Source organism: Lates calcarifer, linkage group LG9 (assembly GCF_001640805.2).
Source record: "Lates calcarifer isolate ASB-BC8 linkage group LG9, TLL_Latcal_v3, whole genome shotgun sequence".
Taxonomy (NCBI): Eukaryota; Metazoa; Chordata; class Actinopteri; family Centropomidae; genus Lates; species Lates calcarifer.
The window spans coordinates 534379-562314 of record NC_066841.1 but is presented as its reverse complement, the minus strand read 5'-3'; the positions used below and the strand labels follow the sequence as shown (position 1 = coordinate 562314).

At 43.3% G+C, this 27936-nt stretch overlaps 3 protein-coding genes and 1 long non-coding RNA gene across 4 annotated transcripts in view; all 4 read right to left on the bottom strand.

The window, feature by feature from the left end:
- mef2ca (myocyte enhancer factor 2ca) overlaps positions 1-10927 on the bottom strand; it is a 28068-nt gene extending 17141 nt beyond the window's left edge. Inside the window, 3 exon segments of the mRNA XM_051072733.1 lie at positions 983-1164; positions 7860-7972; positions 10682-10927. Coding sequence (XP_050928690.1) covers positions 983-1036 — 54 coding nt within the window. The 5' untranslated portion in view covers positions 1037-1164; positions 7860-7972; positions 10682-10927.
- A 56-nt stretch (positions 10928-10983) lies between these two features.
- LOC108895762 (uncharacterized) overlaps positions 10984-27936 on the bottom strand; it is a 34973-nt gene continuing 18020 nt past the window's right edge. The window contains exons 6-9 of the long non-coding RNA XR_001963010.2: positions 25408-25449; positions 13965-14087; positions 11850-11932; positions 10984-11535 (exon numbers count right to left, since the gene is read on the bottom strand). This is a non-coding gene — a long non-coding RNA (uncharacterized LOC108895762). The remainder of the gene's footprint in view (positions 11536-11849; positions 11933-13964; positions 14088-25407; positions 25450-27936) is intronic.
- cetn3 (centrin 3) lies at positions 17681-20272 on the bottom strand. Its single transcript, XM_018694647.2, has 5 exons — positions 20116-20272; positions 19375-19510; positions 19048-19162; positions 18740-18931; positions 17681-18284 (listed from the first exon to the last, which is right to left on the bottom strand). The coding sequence occupies exons 1-5, from the start codon at positions 20130-20132 to the stop codon at positions 18241-18243; spliced, it is 504 nt and encodes a 167-aa protein (XP_018550163.1). The 5' UTR covers positions 20133-20272; the 3' UTR covers positions 17681-18240.
- Positions 20480-22420, bottom strand: LOC108895737 (centrin-3). The gene is made up of 2 exons (XM_018694640.2): positions 22262-22420; positions 20480-21471 (listed from the first exon to the last, which is right to left on the bottom strand). Exons 1-2 carry the CDS (start codon positions 22288-22290, stop codon positions 20961-20963), a joined length of 540 nt encoding a protein of 179 aa, XP_018550156.1. The 5' UTR covers positions 22291-22420; the 3' UTR covers positions 20480-20960.

Here is a 27936-nt window from a genome sequence, read left to right as displayed (position 1 = left end):
ATCTTTAATATGAATAAATGTTTGTGCCAAAGTAGCTTAAACGTCATAAACACACTGGTGCTGTTTGTTCCTGCAGAGACACCGTCACACTCCTTCTATCTGACACACACACACACACACAGAAGCACTGAGTTTTACCGTCACAGTGTCCAGAGAGGGACTGTGACGGGGTCAGTGCTGCCCTGCTCCGAGGGTCAGGAAGCATATGTGCCTGCATTTCCTGTCATAACAGGAAGAGAGGAACCGCTCCCCCAGACAGGACTCGTTCTGTGTGTGTGTGTGTGTTCAGATGTGTGTGACAGTGCACACATGCAAAAGTCCCATTGACAAAACGCTCTTTTTAAAACTCAGGTGTCGTCTTTTTCTTTTTTTTTTTCACATTGAGCTCACAGGTCTTTGCACATGTTGAATACACACTCACATGCAACCCCCCAGTCACACAGCTTGTGAGGATCATATGACATGATATCATCAGTTTGAGGAACTATAGTGTGTCTGTATGTGGCTGGTATTGTGTTTGAGTGTGAGGGAGGAAGAGACGCTGAATGAATGTGTGTGTTTAAAGAAGATGTAACACTGCAAACGGTTTTACTGCTGCAGTTTCAATGACATGAAGGGACACGGGTCTGTTCTCTCACAGGAAGCTTGATTGGTGGATTTTAAAACTTATTTTGTTGTTGAAGGTTTAATTAGTGATCAGAGATCACGAGGGACGCTCACCACAAAAATGTGTTTGATTATTTATTAGATATTGAACTCTCACTAATTGCTCATGGATCGACAGGTGGAGCTTTTTACCCTCAGAGCACGCTCTCTGTGGACATGTGGAACGGAACGATTGAAGACGGACGCACAACAAACAAGACACAAGCTGACAGATTAAAGTCAGATTATGTTTCCACAGATTGTGGCTGTGACTTTGATGTGAAAGTGATTACAGGACCAACATGTGAAACTGGCATCTCGTCTTCTGCATGCTTACATGTCTGTTTCGTTCATCCATGATCCGCGCTATCTGAATCTTTTTCCTCCCCATCTTCGTTATTTTTCCCGTTGCTCTCTCTCTGTTCTCTTTTTCACAAACGTCTTCTCCTCTGGCTCCTTCGTTTGACTTCCAGGTCCTCACGGTTTTTCACTTTTCGATCCCAAACTGCTGGCTGGCTCCTGCGAATAAAAACAACAACAACACATAATCGATTGGGTTAATGAGAGAATGCATCGTTCCCGGTCACACACACATGCCCACACAGGGATGAGAGGTAGAGGATAAACCGGTTTACAGACTCTGTCACACTTGCGGAGGTGGCGTGTAAACATCCAACCATTTCCAAGACGATGGAAACGACAAAAGGCCACAAAGCAAAACCCTGAGACAGAAACATGTATGAACACTGCGTCTAATTAGGAAAAATGGATCGCGTGTGGGTATCATGGCAGAGCTCAACCGCCATGCACGCACAGACAGGCAACACATTGTCTGTCTGCACACCCGTCCATTCACTGCCGCCGTATCCCCCTGACACACCCATAACCCCAGCTTCCTCGGGGGGTGGGGGGGTTACTGTGCGCTCAGGAGGAAGTGAAACAACCGAGCATGTCAGAATGCAAATAAAGAAGAGAGTGATGAGTTTGGCTGCACGGCGCTCTGTGTAAGAACATCTGCTCGGTTAGAAAAACCACATTTGAGGACGGGATTTTTGTCTTTACCGCTCGCCAGAAAACTTCCTCTCTGGGTGGAGCTGAGACGGGACAAACCTCAGCATCGTGACAGGAGGAGACTCGTCAATAAACTTTATTTATAGAGCACGTTTCATACGAAAAGTCCCAGCATTCCCGTATGAGCAGCACAGGGCGACAGAGGCAAGAACAAAGTGGGAAAATGTGCGTTCCAGTGTGTGAAGACAGACCTGTGCAGGTGTATCAGAGCATGAAGTGTGTGTTGGTGTGTGTGTGTGCCATGTGACCCGTGTCTCGCTCCTGAAGTGGAGCTTAAGAGCTCGGGTCGCCGAGTTAACTGGATGTTCACACATGCTGAGGCAGACGCACACAAACACAAACACACACGACAGGTTGTCTTGGCAGCTTTTCCCGCCGTCATCGCAGCAGCAGGGCGAACGGAGAGAGAGAGAGGAAAGGTGTGCTCGCTTTCAGGAGGTGCCAGCCCTCAGGCACGCGGGTGAAACAGAGAATGAAATTGGGATTCGTGAAGGCGTGAAGACGATGACGAAGGTTTGCTCTGCAAACAAAAGGGGAGAGAATGACGGTGGTTCAAAACACTTCTTCATCTCTTAATTACCATCATCACCATTACTACAACTATTACAGACAACAGACTCCAGAGTCAACAAGGTCATCATCTAAAGTCCAAAAACATTCACTTCAATACTGACGGCTCTACATCAACAAAGGTTTAACTTGTGACTTCTGACACTCGGCTACAACACAAATAACCTCTGGTTGAGCGCAGTAGAAACACAGTAGAGTTTGTTCTTCTTCTGTGGTGTTTCTGACAGAGACGCCACTGAAGGTGTGTTCACTGCACTCGCTGGTTTACACATGTGGGAAAGATAGGAGGAAAACACACGCGCTGTAAACACCAGTGACCACAGGCGACGGTAAAAAGGATGAGTTTGAATATTTCCTATATAAACCAACGAGGAACTGATCTGCTGCACCACAAACTACTGCACTTCCAGTTAAAGTTAAAACTGGACATTATGACCTTCAGTTATTGCATTACAGTTTTATCACTAAGTCAACTAACTGACAGACATATAACATCAGACAGTCGCTCTGTTTCCAGCTCCAGCTTTTCTGTTTTTTCTGATCATAAAAACACACTCAGACAAAATCATTTGCACTGGAAACTTAATATTTTCTAAAACTTTATAGACTAAAAACTGAATCAATAACCAACAGATCGATCAGTGATTATTAGCAGCCCATGTAGGTTCCTCTCTGTCCTCTATTATGACAGATGCTTGTTTTCTACAGTAGGACTCTGAGCTGACAGCAGTTAATTGATGTGTTTTGCCACAACAAACCACTTTGATTAAGCGGAGTGATGTGATACTATCAAAATCGTCTGCGAGCGAGCAGCGACATGCCAGCCGGAGAGCGTTACATGAATATCTGGAGTCTGAGTCACGCTGCCTGTGAGTCTAACTCGCTTCAGGAAAACAGCACAAGGATCAACACGGTTTAAATATAGAGCGCTCGCAGACGAGCACACTCAGCATGTTGTAGTAAAGGGGAATTTTAGGCCAAAGGGAGACTGAGCGAGATACCGAGGGGAGATCGCATTAAAGTTTTCACGTGTGTGCTGTAGCTGTAGATGTGATTTAACGCAGAGTTTGATCTTTTCCAGGATGACAGCAAATCTCCACCCAACTCACCCTCCCTCCTCCCACACACACCCACGTCCACACGCACCAAGCTAACAGCTATTTATAGACTCAGCGTAAAACAGAAGGACTCCAAAAATAAAAGAATGAACTTTTTACCCCCCCACACAACAATATGACTGGTTTCTGGTTCACAGACAGACAGAGCGACTGTTGAGCAGAGGAAAAGATGGAAATCAGCCATCTCACGCCGTCCTCAGCTGCTCTCTCTCTCTCTCTCTCTCTCTGACGTGCCAATTATTTTCCAACATGCTGAACTGAGAGAGTCTGACTGTGTGAAGAAGTACAAGTATTATCAGGAATGTGTACTTAAGTATCAAAAGTAAAAGTACTCAGAGGAAGAGCAGAGGGAGCCAGCTTTTAACTCTTCTCCACTGGGGCAGGAACTCGTGGTTTTTCAAACCTACACGTTTAATTTTGTTCAAGTTTCAGAATTATTCTGTTTACTGAGATTTATGATGCAGAGAAGAAGCATGAAGAAGCTGAAACCATGAAAAACGACTTCACTGATTCATCAGTTTAATCCAAACAGTCACTGACTAGTTTAACTAATTAACGAATTGAGTCACTGATTGATGATTTGAGCTCAATCTGTTTACACTGCTGTGTAGTTTAATAGCTTTCAATACATCACATATCAAAACTTCTTTGTTTCGTGTGTAAAATCTTCAGCTGTCTGGTAAATTTAAAAGTAAAAACTACAACAATTCCCTCTGAAATGTAGAGAAGTTAAAGTACAAACTGTCAATACAAGTATGTCAGCTCGAGTAACTGCACAGTCTCCACCTGTGAGCTGGACGTTTGTGTGTGAGAGAAGCAGCTAATGGACGACATGTGGCAGTGCCCTTGTATTCCTTGGCAGGACACTGTGCATCAGAGCCAGAGAAGGTGGGGGTGGGTGGAGGGTGAGGAGAGGTGGGGGGGGTGTTAGGCTTTCCTGACAGGAGGTGGATGGACAGCTGTGAATGGTCCCCGTGTGATTGGCTCCATCACTGGGAGGTGGGGACTTTCAGGAAGCTCGACGTTTAATCTTTTTTAGATCTACCTGGAACTGAACTCTGCATCGATTCAAAAACAACAAACAGAACAGAGCCGACAGTAAACAACAGACAGACACAGGTAGAGACTGGATTCAAATCAGGAGTCGAATCTGAATCAAACAATCAGACTCAGAGCCAGAGGATTTCCAAAGATTCCTGTCCCTAACTGTCCCACTCAAGGACCTAATCTATTCCTCGTCAAAAACTGATGCTGCGTTACCCAGAATGCAACTCAACTACCCACAGTTGGCTGGGAGATCGGGGTGTGATGCTAGCAGCAGCCTGAGACCCTCAGGGGCCCCACTGGGCCCGCGGTCCCACTACACAGCCAATATTCCCAAATAAATCGGAGCTTCATCGAGTCGCAGCAGGAAGTGGGAGGAACTCGGGGACCTGCAGAGACTTGAAACTTGCCTGGAGAAAGTAATCCATCAAAGTCAGATTTGTCTCCACAATTACCTTGTGGTTGTGTAATGATGCAGGTCCTGATACGGAGAACAGTGGTGCATTCAGGGACACGCCGAATTTCAGGGTTAGCTCCCAGTTTTCTTTAAAACGAGAAATGACCAAAGTGTTGATCACAGTTTGTTTTGAGAATTTTCTGTCACCTTAAATGGAGAGCTGACTGTCACATCATGTTGATGCTGATGATGATGATGAGTCCCTGAACGCACCACTCCCAAAATAAAACTAGAACTAAAGTAGGGCTGCAACTATTATTTTCACCATCATTTATCTGTCTGTTATTTTCTCAGCTCATTGTTTGTTCTATATAATTAAATTAAATAAAAGTAAAAGAATCTTAAATACTTGTTTTGGTCAAAAGATATTGAGTTTACTGTCATAAGACAAAGAAACTAGAGTAAATGTTTTATAGTTCTGCATGAAAAATGACCAAAACAATAATCAATTATCAGAACAGTCTACTGATCAACATCTATCAATCGAGTAATCTGAAACCAATAGTTGCCCGATAGGATCAGAGATCAATCTATGAACTTATCTAACAAAGCCACTGGTTTGGTCCTGAAGAGACGGAAAGTTCACAGCTGCACCTAACGAGCATTATCATTCTCATCATCACCTGATTATCACCTGTTGAGTCTGTAAAACATCAGTGAAAAATAAAGAGAATCACAGTTCAAACGTCTTCAAACAGGTTTTTGTATCTGACCAACAACTCAAAGATACTCTGACGTATTCAGGCAAATCCTCAGTGGATCACCAGATTTTCACCTTGTTGCTTATGAACAAATGAGCTGATTTCTTATTGACCACAGTGATACAGACGATCCTCTTAATGACTGTGTAACCGCATGACAATCACTGACAACCACAGCAACACACAGTGCCAGCAGGTATTATGTTTACAGCACGGCCTCTCACATAAAGAGGCCTCCTCTGACTGCAGGCTACAGCTCTGCTGTGGAGCGCAGCATCAAGTGCATTAATCTGGGCTGGAAGGTCGAGTTCGAGGCATCTAAACGTCTGAGGAGACGATTGTTTGTGGCGACACATGTCAACATTTATAGATTATACGCCTGGAAACAGTGAATTTCTCCCCTGGAGCAAAATCAGGGGCTTTTCAAGTCAGCGTGAGCATCTGAGTAAAGACTAACAGATGCTTTCCAAACACCTGTGTGCTGTCAGAGAGTGTTTGGGTGGGTGAGATATGAGGCGGAGAAATGTGACAGCACATTTCAAACTTTAAAAAAACAAATGCAGGTTAAATTACTGGTCAAAGTCCCTTTAAGGTCTGAGATGCAGACGCAGGTAACCTGATCTAATGCATGTGGTTTGGTTAGGGACACCCCTCTATAAGCAGTCAATGAGTCACTTTGTGGCACAAACACCACATGCTCAGCATGAGCGACTGATATCACACCGACGTCTGCCTCTCTTCATGCTTCACAAACTGGAGACTAAATGATCTGTCGACCTTTTTCCTCATACATGTATATATATATATATATGTATATATATATACCCTGTTTTTAATGTTTTTTTGGTCGATAGATGAAGGTCTATTGAAAGTAAAAGTACAGAAGTACTGCTGCGTTTGTGTGGCATCAGAATAATCAGAAAAATTTGTTTTCACCTGAAGCTGTAAGTCAAACTTTCCGTCTGTGTTCTGAGTTGTTGTTACGACTCGATGTGGAAAAGGTTTTTTAAAAAGGGTATATAAGAACTAAAAGAGTAATATATTACTGTAACTTCTTATTTTTGTATTATTTAAAGGTTCACATAAAGAGAGAAGCTGAGTCCTTCGTTAATCGATCAACAGAAAATGAATCCGCAGCTGTTTTGATCAGTTCAATTGCTCTTAAAGCAACAAGACTAAAGAGGGATTTAAACTGAGACCAGTCCTGAGTTAGAACAACACAGGAGGCTGCACAGGTGGGGGCGTGTTGCTTCAGGTACCAACGAGACGATGAAAAAGTTCAGATTGAATAACAGCTGAAGGCTTATGTCAAACTGGGAACAGAAAATAATGAGTCAGTGTTTCTAAAAATCCTCAACACAGTAATGATAAAAACCATCTCAGGTAAACAAGCCTGGACCCCGGGTCCACACAAACATCAGGTGTACTCTGAGATCTTTGGCTGTGACGTTTGAAATGATTTTAATCTTTAATTTGTGTCAGAAAACCTCAGAGAGGAACTGTGGCTGAAACCAACTATTAGTCTCATTATCATCAATAATCAGCTGTTGTTCAGTGACAGCAACTGTAAAAGGAAAATAACTGTTCTCTGAAAACACATATCTGAGCAACAGCCAAAAAACCCCGAGTCTACTGAGATGAAAACAGCAAATACTCACATTTAAAGAAGCTGGTACCACTGAGTTTGTAAACGACTAATGAATGAAGAATATTTCTGTCATCTCAGCTCCACAAACTGTCAGGTCAACGCTGTTACTCCATCCAGCCCTGCTGCAGATAAACACCGCGGAACATCAACTTTCTCCAACAGCTCGTCTGTTTTCTTACCGGGTTAAAACGAACACCGCCGTGTGTTCACTCCTCATCAGGCACCATGCTCTGAAACTTCCCGACTGTTTCCTGCAGTCTCTGCCAGGAGGAGAGGGAAGGGAGGAGGGGGGAGGCTCCGCACAAAACCCGAGAACCGAGCAGCAGCTCCGGGCTCCAAACTCAACAACGACCGGCAACAAAACGACGCTGAAACAGTGTGGAAATAAGTTGCGAGGAGCGAGAGAGCGAGAGGCGTCTCCGCGTCTCCAGCTCTGATCCACGGAGCTGAGGGGGAGAGAGACGGGACAGCACCGCTCCTGGTTGTTTCCTGTTGTTTGTGGCGTGTCAACCCCGCACGCCCCGCATCTTTCTCCCTCTAACAACACACACACACACACACACACACACACACACACACACTTGAGTCCTGAAGCAGCCTCTTACCTCTCCGCTCAGTCCCGCATGTCCTCTCTCTGTCCTCCTCTCTCCGTCCAGCGGTTCAGTCCATCGGTGAGTCTCCTCCTGAAGCACGCGCCTCTCAGGCTGTCAGTGAGCACCTGGGCGTCAGGAGGCACACGTGCACACAATCAAGCGCACGCGCACGCGCAGAAGCGCACAGAGAAAAGACGACACATTAGACAGAGACAGTGAAATTTATCAATCAGATTTAGCAATGAAATTAGAGCCACAGCTGAGATAAAGGATTATTATTATTTATTTTAAACGGAATATTTTCAACAGGTCTACAAACAGTTAACAGAGTATTAACTGTAACTGTCGTTACTCAGGTTCACTACTGCCTCCCAGTGGAAAGTATTAAACCTGCACCTTGACTTATCACTGATCATCTGTTCCTCACAGGGCGGAGGTTTGGTGTCACAACTCACAGTCATTAAAGTCGTGTTATTATTGATACTCTTATTCCAGTTAAAACCACATGTGGTGCCTGGTAGGAGAAGGATTCTTTACTTGAGTAAAAGTACAAGAAGAGTTCCAAAAGTCCTGCATTCAAGCTCCAGCTGAAGTAAAAGTTCTACCAGTTAAAAGTACTTCAAGTATCAAAAGTAAAAGTAACAGATTCTCTCTGTTATCACATCTTTAATCCTGAGTCATCGATGCTTCACTTTCCTGTTGGAGGCGGTTTTAACTACGTCAGATACAGTTAGTTTAGTCCACTGGTTCCCAACTTAAGGGTTGGGCCCTTCTGAAGGGTCACCAGATAAATCTGAGGGGTCGTCACAAGATTAACGAGAGAGAAAAGAAGAAAAAATCTAGGATAATTACTGCTATTTAAAATGAAACCATGTGAGAGGTTACGAGGGGAAATCATTCTGTATGATGTATTTTATTAGTTTATAATGTAGTTTTTTTATAAACTGTGAAGCTAAAGTCTTTTAAAAAGGAGATAAAACTGTAAAGAGTAAAAAGTTGAATATTTTCCTCTGAATTGTTGCAAAGCAGAAGTAAAAAGTAGAAAATGTGGAAGTAAAATGGAAACACCACCTCAGAAGTACAGTGCTTGAATAAAAGTCTTTACAGTTACATTCATATACTTGTTTTCTGTTAAGAAAAATTATTATAATTATTATAAATATTACTTTCCCAGCCCTGAGTCTCGTCTCAGGCTGCACATACAAACATCCACCGCTCAGAACGTCGTAGCTGTGACCTTCCTTTACGTAGCCTGAGATGTGAAACATGGGGCCAAGAAAATCTATCATGTGTGAATGTGTCACACAGAGATAAAGGGGTGCTGAGGGAAGATGAGGAAGTAGTAGATGGCAAAAAGACAAACCACAAATTGAGCAATTCTTGCATGTTTCACCATAAAACCCTAAAAACTGTGACGTCTGTAAAACTGTGGGTGGGTCTGTGGAAAATATGTCACAGAGGTCATCACCAAATATCTCTCAGATAATTAGATCCACAGGAAGTCTGTTCATGCAGCAAACAATCACCTACATACTTCTACAGCAGTCACAGACAAACATGATGATTCCTGAGGAGCAGTGTCTGTTTTAGCTCTGTGTTTGGTCTCCTCCTCTGTGTTCACCAGCTGCTCTCTGACTGAGTCTGTGAAACCAAAACAATGAGCTAAAAGATGCTGCAATGCCAGCTGAAATGAATCTGAGCACTGGTTCAATTTTCGATGAAACCAAAAGCAGCTGTGATGAGAAGCTGTTAAGATGCTCTTTGTGCTCCACATTACTGTCTGCTTATTCATTTCATTTATCAAGTTTATCATCAGACATTTTCAGTTTGTGACCTTTGGAAATTAAAGCCAGATACAATCGACCTCATCTGTTCTGTATTCAAAGAGTTTAAAGACGTCAGTACGACACATTATGGAAAACTAAAAGATATGAACAGTAAAACAACAAAAATCTCAGACCCACAGATTACCACACAGACATGTTCATAGACGTAGAAATCATTCTTCTAAGTTCCACATACTAAAACAAAAATATAAAATTGATAGTTTTTTATTTTAATTGAAAGTAAATTTGAAAAACAGCAGTCAGTTTTACTGGTGCACATATGCAGAGCGCACAACTCAAATTCAGAATAAAATCATGCTGTAAAATCATGTCACTGACCAGATCAGAATCTCAATCACTTACTCCACCAAACCAAGCTAAGACAGCTCTAAGAATTTACTCCAACCACCTCCCAGCTGCTGGATAACAGCAACATTTAAAGCTGCACTGACAAACCCACAGAGAATGATCACCACCACTTTACTCTCACTGATCAGCGTTTCCAGCTGCAGCAGGTAATAAAGAAGCTCTGATAAATCATCTGTGTCGATATATAATGACGTTACGCTCAAAGCAAACGTCATGTGACCCTCCCAAACGAGCCCATGTTAAGTCACACTTGTATGAGACCAACTGGTTCACCGTGGTCACAGATTGAATCCGTCTGACCCACAGATGTCGCCATTTTCACTGTAGAACCAGTTTCAACACAACACGCTTCCCCATCACTGCTGATCTGATCTCAGTCAGAGAGCAGCTGGTGAACACAGAGCAGCATTTAGCAGCTAAAGAGTTAGAGACCAAACACAGAGATAAAACTCTAGGATACTCTAAACTCTAGATAAGAATTCTGGACTGAGATTTGTTGCTTATCCAGAAAAATGACTTATGTTGCTCTGTATCTGCTGGATGTGTGTATAAGCAGCCTCTATCTCCAGCTCCAGCTTCCACACCTGCTCAGTAATCCAGTGTTTCACACCCATGCATCGTCCGTCACCGTCCACTCACCAGTGCTTTTTGTTCTGTCTTCACCTGGAAGGTTTCCCCAGCAGCTCCAGCTGTGGGTTTGCTCAGTCAATCCCTTGTATCAAACAAGAAAAGGATTTGTTTTTTAAAAAAAGAAAGCGAAAGAAAGAAGTGATATTTAAGCCAGACCAGCTGGCTTAGAAGAAAGGGGGACCCAGAAGTGGGCTGCGTTTGGATCTGAGCTCTCTCCGCTCTGAGCAGAGGTAGTCTACAGTGATCAGACCCTGACGCTCAAACACCGCCCCCTCCCTCCCATCAACACACACACACACACACACACACACACACACACACACACACACACACTCATCTCTTTTCCACTCACAATCACACACTCACACCCTGTGACCTCCTGTGTCCGAGCCGGCCGAGTGCACGTCTGTGGAGGAGCCCGATCACCTGTCGTTGCCACTCCCGGTATATTTAGCTCTGAGGTGTCAGTGATGCTGCCTGTGTGAGTGTGTGTTTGAATGCGTGTGTGTTTCAGAGCGTGTGTGTGTGTGTGTGTGTGCGGGAGAGAAAAATGTGTTGCTGACACTCGGGGCCTCTGAGGGCCTTGGTGTAAGAGCCCAGGATTACTGCTCCAAAGACCGTCGGCTCTACACATTACAGAGAGGGAGAGAGAGAGAGATCAAACCTGCGAGCATGTCCTAGATATCAGCGCGCTGAGCATCTGCTTGGCGGAGGATTACCCTCAGCTGTCCACTCCTGTCAGCTCCGAGCAGAGGGAGGGAAGAAGAGCGGCGGGCTTGGCTGACTCTGATGATCTATGGATCCATCGGAGGAACATGGCTGAATCACTGAGACGCCCAAAAACAACACAGTCCTGCTGGTTTCTAGACCAAAGATCAGAAAACAGAGGAGAGATGAGACAAGTCCTCCTGTGTCAAGTCATGTCTGACATGGTTCACGCTGATTCCAGCCTGATCTTAAAGGAGTAGTTTAACATTTTGGAAATACTTTTTCCCTCATGTCTATACGCTAAATATGAAGCTACAACCAGCAGCTGGTTAGCTTAGCATAAAGACAGGAAGTCTTGTGATCTGTACAAAAACCACAGTGTAAAAATGACAGTTACCAGTGTTAAATGTGCTATAAGTTTTTGGAATTGCTACATAGCTAACTTTAGCATGAACAGGTGTTTACTCACCAGTCTGGAAGAAGTTCAGCATCAAACTATATTCCTTTATTCACCCAGAGCCAGAGGTGGAAAACAGCTTCGATGACCAGCCCCTGAAAAACAGGGGATTTTTAGTTTTTACACTTTAGTTTCTATGCAGATTATACACAAACAATAAATAACGAGACAAAGCAAATGTTAAAAAGTGAGTTTAAGAGACGCTGGTAGCCAGACTAGTGGTTTCCAGTCTTTATGTTAAGCTAAGCTAGCCAGAAATGTGGTCAATTTAAGTATTTGGCAAGTCGCAAATACACTGACACTGATTGAACAGTTTTCTGGTTCTGTTTAGACTCTCACAGCTCTTGGTTCAGGTTCAGAGAAAGATCCTGGTCTGCTCACAGTGACTTCAGACACAACTGGTTTATTCACACTGAACCAAAACCACCATCTTTCCCTGAACCTTCACCAAAGACATTTAGTCGCCTAAACCACAGACAGGACTCTGGATGTGAACCTGGTGAACCTCTGACTCTGGTTCTGCTAATAAATGCAGTGCCTTCATTCAAAAAATATGTCGCCTCTGAACATAATACGCTTCCTACAACACGTCTTTGCTGCTGCAGTTTACTCGTTTAGACGTATATATCTTGGTTTGCAGACAGTTTGGTTTGCAGACAGCTATGAGACGGGAGTGAATGGTGCAAATACGTCTCCTGAATATGAACTGACCCAGAGAGATGTGACTCAGCTGTCTAACATGTCAAGATGGCTGCTTCTGGCACCAGTATCCTGCCTGTTTTAATTATGAGACTGAACTTTAGAGCTGAAGGCAGAGATCAAACCTCTCTGTTCGTCAGTGTTTCACTCATTCAATCATGTAATTCAGCGCTGATTCTCTCCCTCCTCGGACAGCGGATTAACAGGTACCTCTGTGCTGCACACCACAGGCCAGAGAGTTTAGCCAGTGAGAACCTGGTGATGGAAGCAGCTGAAGCGTAAAGGATAATTCCACCTGAAAATAAATGTTGTGCATGGTTTCCCTCTCACAACACACAGAGACAGAGGCGAGGGCCGAGTGTTGGCGGTTGGGGCTCGAAGGAATGTGTAAAATGTTCCGGTGTGTTTCAGCTACGTGTTTTAATTTCCTCACCGTTGGTTTGCATCCACCCTTTACCTCCTCCTGGAAAAAAAACATGCTGTTCATTTAACCCCCCCCCTCCCCAGCGAGCTGTTTAGACTCCTGTCCGCACCATTTAGAGGGAAACGGGGGGGAGGAAATGAAAAGAGGTGGATTTGTTTGTTCTTCAGCCTGTCTTCAGGAAGGCAGCAAAACACGGGCTGAAATTGAATTATGGCAGATTTAAGCTGTCAGGGAAATCACTGTAGTTCTGACCCGATCAGAGACGGAAACAAACCTCAGTCCAACCTGTCAGAGTTTAAATGATCCATTACAGCAGATCCAGTTTTACATTAACTTGGTGTCTGTCTCAGCAGCGAGGAATATTTCCCAAAGTGCCGAATCTCCAATAAAGACAGATTTTATTGAGCCTATGATATTATATATAGATATTACATTTTGTTTCTATTTCTTCTGTTAGTGTTTTGCTTTGTGTACAGATGAGTCCTGTGGATGGATCAGACTCTGGTTCTCGTATCCTACAGTTTCAGGGTTTAAGTCTTCTTGTCTCAGCCCTCGTGTGCTGTATTTACATGTATGTGTGGGTCTGTGTGTAGTGTACGGCTGTGTGCATCCTGTGTAGGCAGATAGTGTAGGAGGAGCTGGATGAGGTGTTGGAGAAACATAAATAAGCGATCACAGAAGCAATAAGCTCAGGCTGAAGAGAACCAGATGTGTGCAGAGGAGAGATCTGAAAATATTATTATTACAGGAGGAACAAAGTCTTTAAACATCCTCTTAAACTTCTCTTTTCACTCTTCTCTCACACTTCAACTCGATCAGAAAAGTGTGCGACAGCGATATTTTCTGTTTCCTGTACAAAGACCACGGCGTCTTTAGGTAGAGGTTTTGTTGTTCGCTCGAGTTTACTGAGCGTCGGAGGAGGTGTGGGCTGGGTGAAGCTGGGATATCCGAGAGATAAAGTTACTGTGAAAGCCATGAGCGTGTGTAAACTAATCCATCCTCACCCAACTGCCAGGCATAGTCCACGATCCACAGCATGTCTCGAGGCATTCCCCCCTCATGTCTGTGTCTACTCCCCTCGTATACCTCCGCCATGAAGGAAGCCAGGAGTCTCACCATCGCTGTTTCTGTACGGAACACAGTTTATGTAAGAATTAGCTGCAGAGACACGAAAATCAAAAACAGCTTTAATGTGACTTTACACTGTAAAATAAGATATACAGTGTAAAGGAAACAAACTCTGAGACTAATATTTCACCCAGATGATGAGAAAATGGGCCCCTGGGTGCAGACAGGTGAAAAGCTGCTCCACCTTTTCCATACAGGACCCCCAGACCGAATCTGTTTGCACTGATCATCTCAGTTCTACTAATTAAAAAGCTAAAAAGTAAAGCGTACTCAAATTGTTTTCATGTGCAGCTGAAAACACTGATGAGCTGTTTAAGATGCCGGACATTTCACAACGAAGCTCCACTCATGGTGGCCACGCAGGTTGAGGTCATTCTTACGGGAGGGGAGGGGTTAAAGGTCACGGCCCCCACCTGGACACGGGTGTCACACGTCCCGGCCGTACTCAGAGAATCATCCTGAACACTAACGTCTGTCTCGGCCTTTAACCTGAATGACTGGAGACGAACACCATCACAGATCGACATCGAACCAGACCCAGCAGTAAACCAGTAAAGAGCACAGTACCCCCCCCAATCCTCCATCCTCCATCCTCCCATGTCCCCTTGTCTCAGCGAGGGTCAGAGGGTAAGTGTTGTCACATGGTCGGCATAGCTCGCCTAATGACTGACAGGTGGACACGAGAGCTGAACTCTGACTCTGGTTACCAATCAGACACTTTAGAGGCGCCCACTGTGCAAACATGAGAGCACGTAAACCTGAGGTGGAAGAAACACTGACAGACTTTACCCAAGTTTTAAAGTAGTGATGTCCAAATAAATAAATAAAATACAAGTGAGTAAGTCCTGTATTCCAAATTTTACTCTGGGAAAAGTACAAATTTCATCTGTGATTTTAGTTGTGAGAGGAAAAACTATAAGACTTATCAGCTTTTTATCAGTGGAAGACTCTGAAAAGATGTAGGAACTATTCATGTTTTCCTGAAAATTCACAAAGAGAAGCTGTTTTCATGTTAAACATTTAAAGTTGTGACTTATGTAAGTTTGGAGAAATTGAACATCATCAGTGGTTTTCTTTTATTTATTCATTTAATCATCTATTTAATAAATCTTCCTGTCTTTCTTTTTCTTAAATGTCATTTGTTTTATTTATATGTAGACATATACTTGTTTCATGCTACACTATACTTATATATTATTTTATTCTTACATTCTCACAATGAAAATAAAAATGATCTTCTATGTAAAAGAGTTAAAAACCAGCTCCACCAACTACAACTGCACAAGAAATAATACTGTAATAATATTATATAGAATCCTCTGCAGTGAGTACTTTTAATACTTACTTACTTTGACATAAATACAATTCTGAATGCAGGACTTTTGTAATAGAGTAAGTAAAGGACCAGTGTATCTGCAGAAATGACACGTTAGTGTGAGATGAAACAGACTCTGGTTGTAACTCTGTGGTACATTGTGAGTGTGTTTATGTTGTTTCTCCTCCTGCAGGCGGCACATGCTGGATATTCACTAACAGGTTGTAGCTGTGAGAAACAGTAAACAGAATCCTCAAAGTCAAAACTACACCAGTGCAGAAAACATCAGTAAATGTGCTCTCATCCCATTAGCCCATCTAAATGTGGAGCCTAAGCTAACCTCTGCTATTACCCCTAACCAGAGAGCAATCAGACCCCGGCCAGGTCCAGCCAGACTCGGGTATTTTTAGAAGTCTCATCAACACAGATGATTACCAGCAATACGAACGACTGTGTGTGTGTGTGTGTGTGTGTGTGTGTGTGTGCAGAGTCATATAGTGGAAACCACAGGGGGGCGACTTTGAGGTTGTAACTGGGGAGGAACTGGGTTGGTTTATTTCTGGAGCGAGAGTTGCTCTGGTCCAGGGACCGACAGCTGAGCATGTGCCAGTGCAAGGGCAAGTCATGATGTCTGTCCCTGCAGTGATGACCAGATGCAGGTTCTGATCATCAACATCGGTGCTGACCTTCAGCCTGAGCACACACACTCTCAGTAACACAATCCCTGCACTGTGTGTGTGTGTGTACATACGAGAGTGTTTCTTCAGCCTTTTATTACTGCATCACTTTCATTTGTCTCCCTCAGAGACTTCAAACCTCCTATTACACAGGAGAAAAACCACCGAGTCCTCTACTCTGTCATTGTGTGATTGGCTCAAGTTATTACCAAAGCAAATTGGGTTAGCAAACCGCAGCCCTCTTAATCATGTGAGCAGCAGGACGGGGGCTGAGGCAGATGAAAAGTAAGGCTGGAGATGTTTTTCGTGTTTAACCGACTCACGACCAGAGGCCTTCATCTGAATCAATATGTAAAGGTCTGTGGGGAGCCAAATGACAGGGAGCTCAGGAGGAAACGCCTAAAGGGGGGTTTGTGGTCAATACTCTCAACTGAACTTTATTTCAACACATACATCATCATCTACAGTGATGGGATCGGAGTCCATTGTGGTTTTAAACATCAGCAACTCAAGTGAAAAGTATCTCCTTTATCATTGGACGCTGTTACATCATTCAGTGTTGTTGATGTGACGCCACTTATCAATTAGACGCACAGCAGTAATTAGCTCTATGAATCAGGACAAACACTGGAGCTGAATTACAAATATTTACAGAGATAAAGTTTCTATCTAACCTGCTCTGACTTTGTGTGACGGTGCCTTAAAAGAACAGAGTACACTGCTGCGTGTACTGAGGCTGATTCTCTGATGAGCGGCTCAGTGTCACCCACATTTAGGCTTCAAGTGGAGTCATGAATGACTGACTCCCTCTGGGGGATTTTAATGAAACTGCAGGAAGGAGGGAGCTGAGAGCAGGAGCAGTAACCTGGACATAACACACTAAGAAGGACATATCAAGACTTAATGTCCTGAGAGAGTCTGGAACATACAGGCACTAATAGTGATAACTGTGAAGACAAATACCTTCAAGATGACACACAGACTCATAACGACCTCAAAGACGCATGAAATGACAAAAAAACATCTCGAAGAGACACAAAGCAATTACAACTACATGGGAAATGAGCTCAGAGAGCCTCAGGCCTCAGACAGACTCAAAAAAAGAAACATGAAATGAGCTCTAAGAAACTCAAAATGGCCAGAAAGAGACAAAAGGAGCTCAAGAGACACAAAACAACCTTAAACAGACATGAAATAAGCCCAAAGAGATTCAGAGCAGCCACAGATGACGTGCGTTTTGCTCTCTGTTTGGAGGATTAGACCCTATACATCACAACCTATCCATGACTGTGAGGTATTTAGAGCTACTAATAGCAGGTATGTCTGGATATCAATGAACTGAATACATCAGGACAATTACACGCTTCCCAAAATCTGCCTCAACATCCAAGATGTCACCACAGTTCAGTAATCTTAGGTCAAATATTTTAGTCACGTCGATTCACACATGGAACTATTCTCCAAGCAGACACTACAGGACATGCTTTACTTTTAGCTTTTATTTTACTCCATCTGAAGTCAAATAAAACTCTAGAGTTTGGTATTTTTGGACACCTCGAGACTTCACTATTGTTGGACAAAAACACGTTTACAGAGAAACTTGCTGGCAAACTGATTTATTTTGTATAAAATAAATAGCACATTAAAACATTCATAGTATGTAAAGTGGACTCCAGTCAAAACTGGACAGAAACAGTATGAAATGTGTGAGAGAATCAAGTTTTTCTCCTGAAGAACACACAGACTGAATCACAGACTCTGTGCAGGAGAGGATGACAAAACTGTTTGGATGTGACAGAACATCAGATTCTGAATTTAATCACCTACCTAACATCTAATCATCAAGGCTGGTTTGGTCTTTGACACACCACATTTTATTCAAACAGAAACATGTAAAAGTCGACAACACGACAAGGTGAATAAAAGACCAGCGTGATATCGACAGTTTCTAACTTGTCAGACAGTCTCTTTGTGAAATGAATCAAGTATCAACCACAGGTCCAGCTCCAGTCCACTTCAGACCCTCGAGAGGAGCCTGTGTGTCCATGTTAACACTCACTCACCTTCATGCACACACACAGATGATCAGTCTCTAAATTTCTCTCAGTATGGACGAGCAATCAAACACAAAGCTTTCATAAAAATCCTTCAGTCTCCTCATCAGGAGTCTCCAGTCATGATGGCAAGAAACTCCTCCTGGTTTACTGGAAGAGAGATAAATGTTCGGTCAGAAAATAACTTCACACATTAAAGATCATTTTGAACAAATTTCAAGGAAGAACTACTAAAGAATGCACAGACACAAGGTGCCTGATTTTAGCTCATAGTCTGATAACAACTCTCTGAACTAAGAGCATAAAATCAAGTGCATATTTCAATTTTCTCACATGAAGCCTGTTACATACCTGCTATTGGAACTGTATCTTAGAAGGGTGTAAACTTAAAGCTGTATGATTGGCTGGGCATGTAAATATTTGTTAGTTGACGCACATGGTTATTTATAAAAGTGTGCTCTTATTTTAAGTCATATAGGAATAAATTGAGCTGAACAGGTACCTTGCATCTGTCTGATACACTTTGGCTCTGTCTAATGAAAATGTTCACACACCTTGAGACCCTCACTCACGCCTGACGTAAGAGCACAGCAGTGATCACTTACTTTCACCATCTCCGTCGGTGTCAAACTCATCAATCATGCTGCGCAGCTCCTCGTCGCTGATGTTCTCCCCGAGTTCTCGAGCTACTCGTCTCAGGTTCCTCAGGCTGATCTTTCCTGACTCGTCGTCGTCAAATAACTTGAAGGCCTTCATGATCTCCTCCTTCGGGTCTCGCTGCAGGATGCGATCGGTCACTGCAGGAAGACGTGAATGTGTTCAGGATTTACAGAGACACCTCAGGCAGAGTAAAGATGAGGATTCATTTTCTGCAGTATCTCTCTGCTCAGAGATTCAGCTGAAGCAAACCTACCAACTTCATTGAAATCCTCAAATGTTATTTTGCCGTTTCCCTCTCTGTCGTAGTCTTTAAGAATCTTCAGAACATCCACTTTCTTCACTTCAAAGCCGAGCGCGCGCATTGCCACCTGTTAGGGATTTTTAAACTGAAGGATTAGAACATCTCTCTGCGGTCGATTCTTCTCGATGCTGCTGAGCAATGAAGCTAAAATATTTCAAAACATCTGACCAACCTGGTTTTCAATCACAGGTATATTCAACAAATTCACTTCTTCATGCAGACTGTCACCAAACAATGAATCACCTCTCACCCTCACTTTTCATCTGCTCAGTTGCTCACCTTCAGCTCATGGTAATCAATCTCTTTGTCTTTGTCCGTGTCAAACAGCTCGAAAGCTTCTTTGATTTCGTGTTTCTGATCCTCAGTCAGCTCTCTTCTCTTCTTACGTTTGGTTTTATCCGCCACAATCTCAGTTCTGGAAAGAAAGACCACAGTGTTACAACAAACTCTGTATGACCACAGCAGACATTTTATTATAGGGTCACACATTTAGGCAGCTGTTATAGCACAAACTGTAGCATATAGGTCTACACTAAACACTTTAGTCTCTTTCATTAAAATAATCCTCTAGTGTCCTAGTTGTAACCCTGTATAAACACCATGTAAACACCGTTTTTGGTATTAAAAAAAATAATTTGCAGCGACAACAATAAACCAGGTCTAACTTATAAACAACTTTTACTCCCGTCAAAACTGGATCTGATTAACAAATAGAAAACAGTAGGAACAGGTTACGAAATTTACTTTAACATGTTTAACCCTCATTAACTGTCACAGCTGCCATGAGGATTAACTTTAAACAAAGCTGAGCTTCACTGCGACTTGGTACGAGTATACAGTTAGCCTACAGCAGCAATCTACAAACTGTACCGTAGTTAACGAGTAAACCTTTGCGGACTGTTCAACAGCCAAACATGCTAACGCTAGCTAACATGAATGAGCTAGCCTTTTAGCTGTTGGGGGCATTTAAATGACTTGTGCCACAGAAATGAAGAGAACAGCAGAGACTGAGTGACTTACCTGAGAGACAGACTCATTCTCTGTGGATTTTGGGATGTTTCCGATGTTAAAATTGGGCGTTATTGTCGCTAAAACACACCAGGAAACCACTGTCCCGACAGCACAACAAATCCGTTTATCCGCGCTCACACGGAAGCCTCCTATTGGTCGGCGGTTACCAGGCAGCAGCAAAGCGTTGCCTGATTGGTTTACGTCATAGCAGAGAATCTTTTTTTTCCCTTCCTCAAACTTTATTGAAACTCAACAAACAGTCAACTATAGTATTATCAAACTTAGTGTCATAGATTTAACTTTAAATGTATTGAACTGACATTTTAACCATCAGTCTTCACTCAATAACTCATAATGAAACAGTGAAAACATATTTGGACATTTTTACAACTTTATTACAAACGAAAAACGTAGATCTTTCATTTATACAAAAGTATTCAGACCATTAATACAGTATATTGGAGAGCCCCTTTGGCAGCAGTAACACCTTCCAGTCTTCAGTCTTGAAAAGCAGTGCACCCCTGGATTTGGGCAGTTTATCTTCTTCCCAACAGATCCACTCAAACACCATCAGAGTGGATGGGAACTATCTGTGAACTGAGCTAAACTTCAGGCCCCTTGTTGCCCCAGTCACATGCATTCTGACCAGTCTCCCTGTCCCTATCATGAAGAACCCCCCCGCCCTCCATAACATGATACTGCCATGACCATCCTTCACCGTAAGGGGTGGTAACGAGGTGATGAGCAGAACTAGTGTTTGGAGTTCAGTTTTTGTCTCATGAGATCAGAGAATCTTTTCCTTCATGCGCTTTGAGTCCTTTACATGTCCCCAGCAGGCTGCCGTACACCTTAACTCAGAGTGGGTTCTCTCTGACTACTTTACAATAAAAGCCCGAGCGATGGAGAGCTGCTGAGATGGTTGCTTTTCCAACAGATTCTCCCATCACCGCAGCGGACTTCTGGAGCTCTGTTAGGGTCACCATTGGGTTCTTGGTCACCTCCCTGACCAGGGCCCTTTTTGCCCGCTTACTCAGTTTCTGTGGACGACCAACTCTAGGGAGAGTCCTGGTGGTTCCAAACTTCTTCCATTTCACTATTATTGAAGCCACTGTGCTCCTGGGAATATTCAGAGCTTTAGAAATGGTTTTATAACCCTGACCTGATTTGTGCCTCGCCACAATTTTATCCCGGAGGTCTGCAGAGTGTTCCTTGGACTTTATGGATCGGTTGCTCACCTTCAGCTCGCGGCCATCCGTCTCTTTACCATTGTCAGCGTCAAGCATCTCAGAACTTTCCTTGACTTTGTGTTTCTGATCCTCAGTGAGCACTGTCCTCTTCTTGCGTTTGGTTTTCTCTGCTGCAGTTCTGGAAAGAGAGACAGCAGAGGTTACAACAAACTGTTTGCCTGTCAGGAATTTCAGCTGTATTACCACTGCAAACATTCATCAAATACTTATACTCCAGTCTAAAGATCACACTTTGACAGCTGTGATTATGCAAACTGTATCTGTCTGTACAGCACCAAAACTATTTTTTCACATCTAGACCACATCAGACCAGGTCTAGACCAAAAACCACTATATCTGGACTTATTAAATCCGAACTAGATTGTCCCAGAAAAGACAAATACTGTCTAAAGTACAATTCCAGTTTGGTGAAATTTCTTGTTCTATAAGAGAAAACAGGGAAAATGGCGGTTTCGCTGCTTTGTAAACACCTGGACCACCTCAGGCCAGGTCCACATCAAAAACTGTTTTTCTTTTACATTTCCAGAGCCCCACTTAGTGCCTCTCATGTTTTATCACACACTCTGAACAGAGAAAGTTTCTCTAAAATATCATTAATCAGCGTAATTTGAGGAGCAGATGATCATTTCAAACCATTTACCGCTGAAGCTACATTTAAACAGCTACTGAACTAAAGTCGACGACACAAAGCGATGCAAATCGTTTAACAGACATGATACTGTAGCAGCAATTCATGCGCGGGTTAAATTATAACTTAGTTTAAGAGTTAATTGTGCGGACGATTCTGTTTCAGATGGAGCCAAACATGCTAACGCTAGCTAGCTAACGTGAATGAGCCATTTAGCTGCTGCGACATTAAACAGACCTGAGGCGGAAAAATAAAGCGCAGCGGAGACAGACTGACTTACCTCAGAGACACACTCTTCCGTGGACTCATCTTCGGTAGATGTGGAGTTTTTAAAGATCTCAAATGTGCAGGTTATTGCTAAACAAAGAGCTGCATCAACAACAACTTCTTCTTCCTCCCATTCGTCTTCTTCTTCTTCGTCTTGTTTTTGATTGGCGGCTGCCAAACCAACTCAAAGAGGGTGAACTACCGCCGCCTACCGGACTGGATAGGGAACGCTACTTCTTCCTCTTAGGAGGTTTGTTGACTTTCTGTCCTGCTGTTTAATAGTTTTACTGTATAAAACGATTATATTTTGACCAATAATGCCACTCAGCTGTTACCATTTGTGACAGAATGAGAATATGAGCAGTTAACCTCTAGAATAGTTGCTTCAGATGGAGTACATTTGTACAAATTTGTAATGATCTTCCTGAATACACAAAGTCCAAAAGAAAAGAAAATTAGTCGCCAATGGATTTTAGGTGGCTCTGCATTAACATTACAATATTTATAACCTGTATTGTGACATTTCTTCTAAATCAACACTGACATCTGCTGGCTGGGGTGAGGTACTGCAGCTACTGATAAAACTACATAACTGACAGCTGGAGAAAGGGGGGCATCGACCCACCTCGTTACCCTACCCAGGCAGGGCAGTGCCCGGTCGGCCCACAGAGAGATGAAGGCACCAGACACACATTTCAGACTCCTCATGGATTATTCAGGTGGGACTGAGTGAAAGATCCTGTCGCCATTTGACTCCTGTTTCTTTCCAAAAGTGCAGGCACAGTTGCAGCAAAGCATCATGTGCATGTTATTTAAAAATATATATTATAGCATCAGTCATGAGACTTTACCTAATGACAGCTGGGTGGTTCAGGGCTCTGTCTAACTGAGCAGCAACACAGAGCACAGCAGCAACATTTTCACGGTCAAGGACGCAGACAGGAGTTGGAGAAGTGACTCGCCCCTGAGGAAATACCGCTCGGCTCTGACCGCTACACGTTTCCAGTTCAGGCTGACAGAGCTGAACAGAGCCACACACATTCATACCTCCACCACAACCTGCACAAAGCCACAGGGCAGAGTGTTTCTGGTAGGACTGAGTTCACCACCAACAGCCTCCTGTGGAACAACACACAGAGGCCTCTTGTGCTGCCTCTGACCAGACTTCAGGAGAGAGTGAGAGGCAGGAGAGAGAAGCTGGGGGGAGGAGAAGGGGAGGAGAGGGGAGGAGAGAGGCTGCCTGAGTCCTTTTAAATCCATGAACATGCTAACACTGGCTCAGATCCAACTCCACAGAGTTGCTGTTTGTCTGTGCTCTGCAGACTGACACAAACTGAACAAGGCACCGTCGTGATTTAAATAAACATTTCAGTTTGTTGGAAACAGGAAACAAACATCAGGCTCCTGCACTGATGTCCAGTGTTTTGATGATGCAGCACAACCTCTTCCCTCTGTAACAACAACACACTGTTTCCTGTGTCTCCTGCTGAAGCCACTGATGCTGGGGAACCAACATATAAATGATTCACTTTTCTCAGGCATAAGAAAATACACTGACACTCTATTCCTCCTCAGTTCCTCAGCTGAATCTTTAGTTTGCAGTTCTTTAAATGTCATGGACACCATCTCCTCAGTTCCTCCTACAGCAGAGGTTATTTGTCTTATATGATAATAAACTGAATTAAAGCTGCAACTGATGATTATTTTCATTTCTGATTAATCTGCAGGTCAGTTTCTTGACTGATCGATTCATCTTCTTGTTTATTAAACTGAATATCAATCAAGCGATTTTGAAGGTGACATTTTTTTGTAACTTTTTTTTTTGCTTTAATTAATACAGAAAATAAACTGTGGATTAAATGCTGATTAATATATTAATAAATGCACTGTACCGAACTCTGAGTGTATAATTTGCCTCTTTCTAGGAATTTCTTACGAACCTAAATTTCCATAAACAGTGACAGAGTTCCTTCAATATCGCCTCATTCAGTGCAGCTCTCAGAGATCTTATCTGTTACTCCTCATGTTTTCTTCCTGTAATCTAATGATAACCCCTGAACACAGATGAGAAACATTTTCTCAAGCTGCTGATTCACCTCATCCACATAAATCTGTCTCTTCAAAGGCTTTCGTCGCTGGTCGACCTCTGACATCCTCTGCACCTCCATCATGTATTTCCCACAGAGTGTTTCTCAGTCCTGTGTGAAGGAGGTGCCGCTGGGTCTCTGCTTATCTCTCAGTGTGTCTCCTGTCTCACATGTGTGAGCTGAGATAGAGGTTTGGGAGAGAAGTGGTATCTCATCCCAGGAAAAACGTCACCCTGTCATCCTCAGCCTGCTCCTCTCTGTGACTCCACACTTCCTCTTCAGTGAAGATCAATGGATTTAAAAATGTTCACATGGGACTGATCTGATACCCTGACAGTGGAGGAAGTATTCAGATACTTTACTTAAGTAGAAGTACCAGTACAACAATACGTAAAGAGCGGAAAAGTAAAATAAAAGGTGAAACATAAAGCAGCAGAGCATGGAAATACTCAAGTAATGCACCATACAGTGCTTGAGTAAATGTACTCAGTTACTTTCCACTACTTGGAAAATGACAGCAGTGAGTATCTGCAGTTATTCTGTTTGTTAAAAACCCAGTGTGACACTGAACCACACCCAGAGCTGCAGAAGATGAGCTCCCTTAAGTCTACTAAAGCATGCTGGGTGTGACTGTGGAGATGTGCTCTTTCTTTACAGACACAAGATGAGAAAGAATGGCCGGCGTTCACCAAATATACAAAAACAAACAGATTTCCTCACTGACTTCGAGCGGCCTCTGATTGTTTATTTGTTAATGCAGGTTTTGAGATGTTGTTATAAACCTACGTTCCTGCTGATCTGACTCTAACAGTCTGAACGAATCACTAGAAGGTTGGGCAGTTTTATTCGTGTGGTGCAGAGCACACACATCCAAACACTTTGACAGGTGCTGGATCAAAAAATGAACTCATTAGAATAAATAATAAATAAAGCAATGTTTCGGATCTCTTGGTCAGGCATTGTCAAAGCTGCACAGTGCAGAAATGAGACACAGGAGTCATTAAGACTGAAGTGAGGACGGTCAGAGTCAGTGCTGAATGTGGGCACAATGAGTGGTGATGCGTTCACTTACTGATCACGGTGCAGTTGAGTTTTGATGATGATGATCTTTGACCTGAAAAAGAAAAGAAAAGATGAGAATCAACAAAACGATCTGTAGTTTCCACCTCAGGTTAGCATGCTAACATTTGACTAATACAACGTGTGCAAAAATGAAAATGTTGACCCGATGATGGCGCTGGAGGAAAAATCAGAGGATCACTAACGTCTGTAGGATTCATCCTCTGGGAGCCATGAATGTTTGTACATAGTTTCATGTTGTTGAGACTGTGGTGGACTGAACGAGGCCACTCCCACTCCCAGAGCTACAGGAGCAAAAAGTTGGCAAGAAAACCCCGACCCTTTAAAATTCAGTTCCTCCAGCAGCAGAGACTCACTGCTGCTGTCCCAGGTTTGAACTCTGTCAGACAGAGGTGGTGTTTCATCCTCCCCTCTCTCCAGCAGGCTGGTCTTGAACTCAGGTCTCTTTCTGAGGTGATCATGAGGGGGGGTGGAATAATGACTGGAGCGTGTATTTACCTGATCCAGAATCAGCAGGCTGCACAGAGGCAGCTTTCTGAGGAGGCCACATGTGAGCACGCCGCTCAGAGTACGACTGGTGTAAACAGAACATACATATATATACGTGTGTGTGTGTGTGTGTGTACGTCCGGTCCTGTTGGGGGTGGGGTGGAGTAAGGTGCAGACCTGGCCTCAGAAAGCAGCTTTTGTTTTTACCCAGACAGAGTTTGATTCAGTCTGAGCTCCAGGTTCATTGAAGTTCTCCTGTAACATCACTTCACTGTACTGTTAAGGGACTTAACTCTACTACTGTGGTCCTGTTCTCACAGCTCTCAAGCTTTAAACTCAGTCTAAAAGAAGTAAAATCCTGGTTTGTGTCACCTCAGCGCAGATCTACAGAGATCTAAGAAAGGTGGCAAATATACGGCACAAAAAGAACAAAACAGAAACAGTAAATAACACTAACATGCTTCTTATATACCATGAATTGTGAATGGTACTTACTATAACTAATTAAAGTTGCTGGGGTGGGGCTGTAGCATGTTAAAGTCTCAGTGTGAGGGCATATGTGTGTGTGTGTGTGTGTTTGTGTCATTAAACCAAATTCCCCTGAACCCCACCCTGAGCCAGTACAAAGACCCCCTGTCCACACGCTCTGCACATGTGGGTGTGCTCACTTTACGTCTGCAGCACTTTGTGTTGAGTCTGGATGAGTTGACTTTTACCAGCATGAGACGATTCAACAGCAGAAGGACACAGAGAGGTGTTCCTGTTCTTTAGCCTGACGTCACTGGATAAATGTGATGGATGAATATAATATCTATTATCACAATAATGATCAAGAAGCTTATAATCAATGTCCCCGTACACAAATCCAGCTCCATAGAGAAATGGTTTTCCCAGTTTGGTGTTGAAGAACTTGCCCCGTTCGGACACCTGACCCAGCTCCACGCAACGCGAACAAACGAACGACGACAAAACAAACAGGAGAGCTCCTTATTTCCTGAGAAAAATAGAACGTACAGAATTTAATTCTCTGAAAGGAGTAAGGGTGTTTATACAGCAGCCAAGAGACTTCACCAAAAACATCTTCATCAGTTTGTCAACACACAGGCTGCAAAAACACACAACACAATCCAACACACAATATTTTCCTCACTGACTTGAGTTTGGTCTATCTGCATGTGCCGCAGTGTGTTGACCTCTCACAAAGTTCACTTCAATCTACTGTACATCAGCCCCAAATCAATCCTCTGATCACTGTGATTCACAATAAAATTTCACTGTCTTAGCAGTCGCTGTGACAGATGTTGGTGTAATGGTTCCTCACTGTTTCTCTGCAGCCAGGATCTGAAGGTCGTTAGAGCTGCACACGTTTCCCTGTCCACATATTTTAGTGCACATGACGCTGAAAGACTTGTGTGTCTTGATCAGTTTAGACTGTGTACAGACTATTTATACCCAGTTTGTTATTCTGCTAATCTTAGCAGCTCTGTCACATGACCACAGTTCATTTTGAGTAAAACTCATTAAGTTCACAACAAGATTTACTCTTTACTGACGAAGCTCTTCTCCAGTCGTTACGGCTGACAGCCTCTCTGCTGACCTTTTCAACTCTTTATTACTTTAACCTTCTGATGGGAAAAGCTCACTGACCGCAACAATGGTGCAGTTAATGGTGCAGTTTTAGCAGAGTGAGCGGGACTGATGTTTGTGGCTCGTTTGGCTTTACAGCTCAGGATCCTGCACCGAGGGGACGATTCACTGAAACTCGCAGCATCATGGAGGAATAAAGCTTATGTAGAGCTACGTCTGTTTCTAAAAGCAGACTGTGTGGCCAGGAGTTAATTATTCACTTTCACATAACATCACCTTGTGAACTTATTAGCAAACAGCTGCTTATTTCCACATCTGTCTCCACCTCCTCCAGTATTCCCTCTGTCTCAGCTCTGTGTTTGGTCTCCACCAGATGTTTTCAGCGGTTTCAATCACAAGCTGCATTTTTCACTAAGCGAACCCAATGTGTTTGTGTTAGTCATCG

Coding starts and splice junctions, on each gene's coding strand:
- cetn3 (XM_018694647.2), bottom strand. Junction 19,163..19,374: donor TTGATTACCATGAGCTGAAG/GTGAGCAACTGA, acceptor AATCCCTAACAG/GTGGCAATGCGCGCGCTCGG. Junction 18,285..18,739: donor CACCGACGGAGATGGTGAAA/GTAAGTGATCAC, acceptor TCTCTCTTCCAG/TAAACCAGGAGGAGTTTCTT.
- LOC108895737 (XM_018694640.2), bottom strand. CDS start 22,290: ATGAGTCCACGGAAGAGTGTGTCTCTGAG. Junction 21,472..22,261: donor CGGAAGAGTGTGTCTCTGAG/GTAAGTCAGTCT, acceptor CTCTCTTTCCAG/AACTGCAGCAGAGAAAACCA.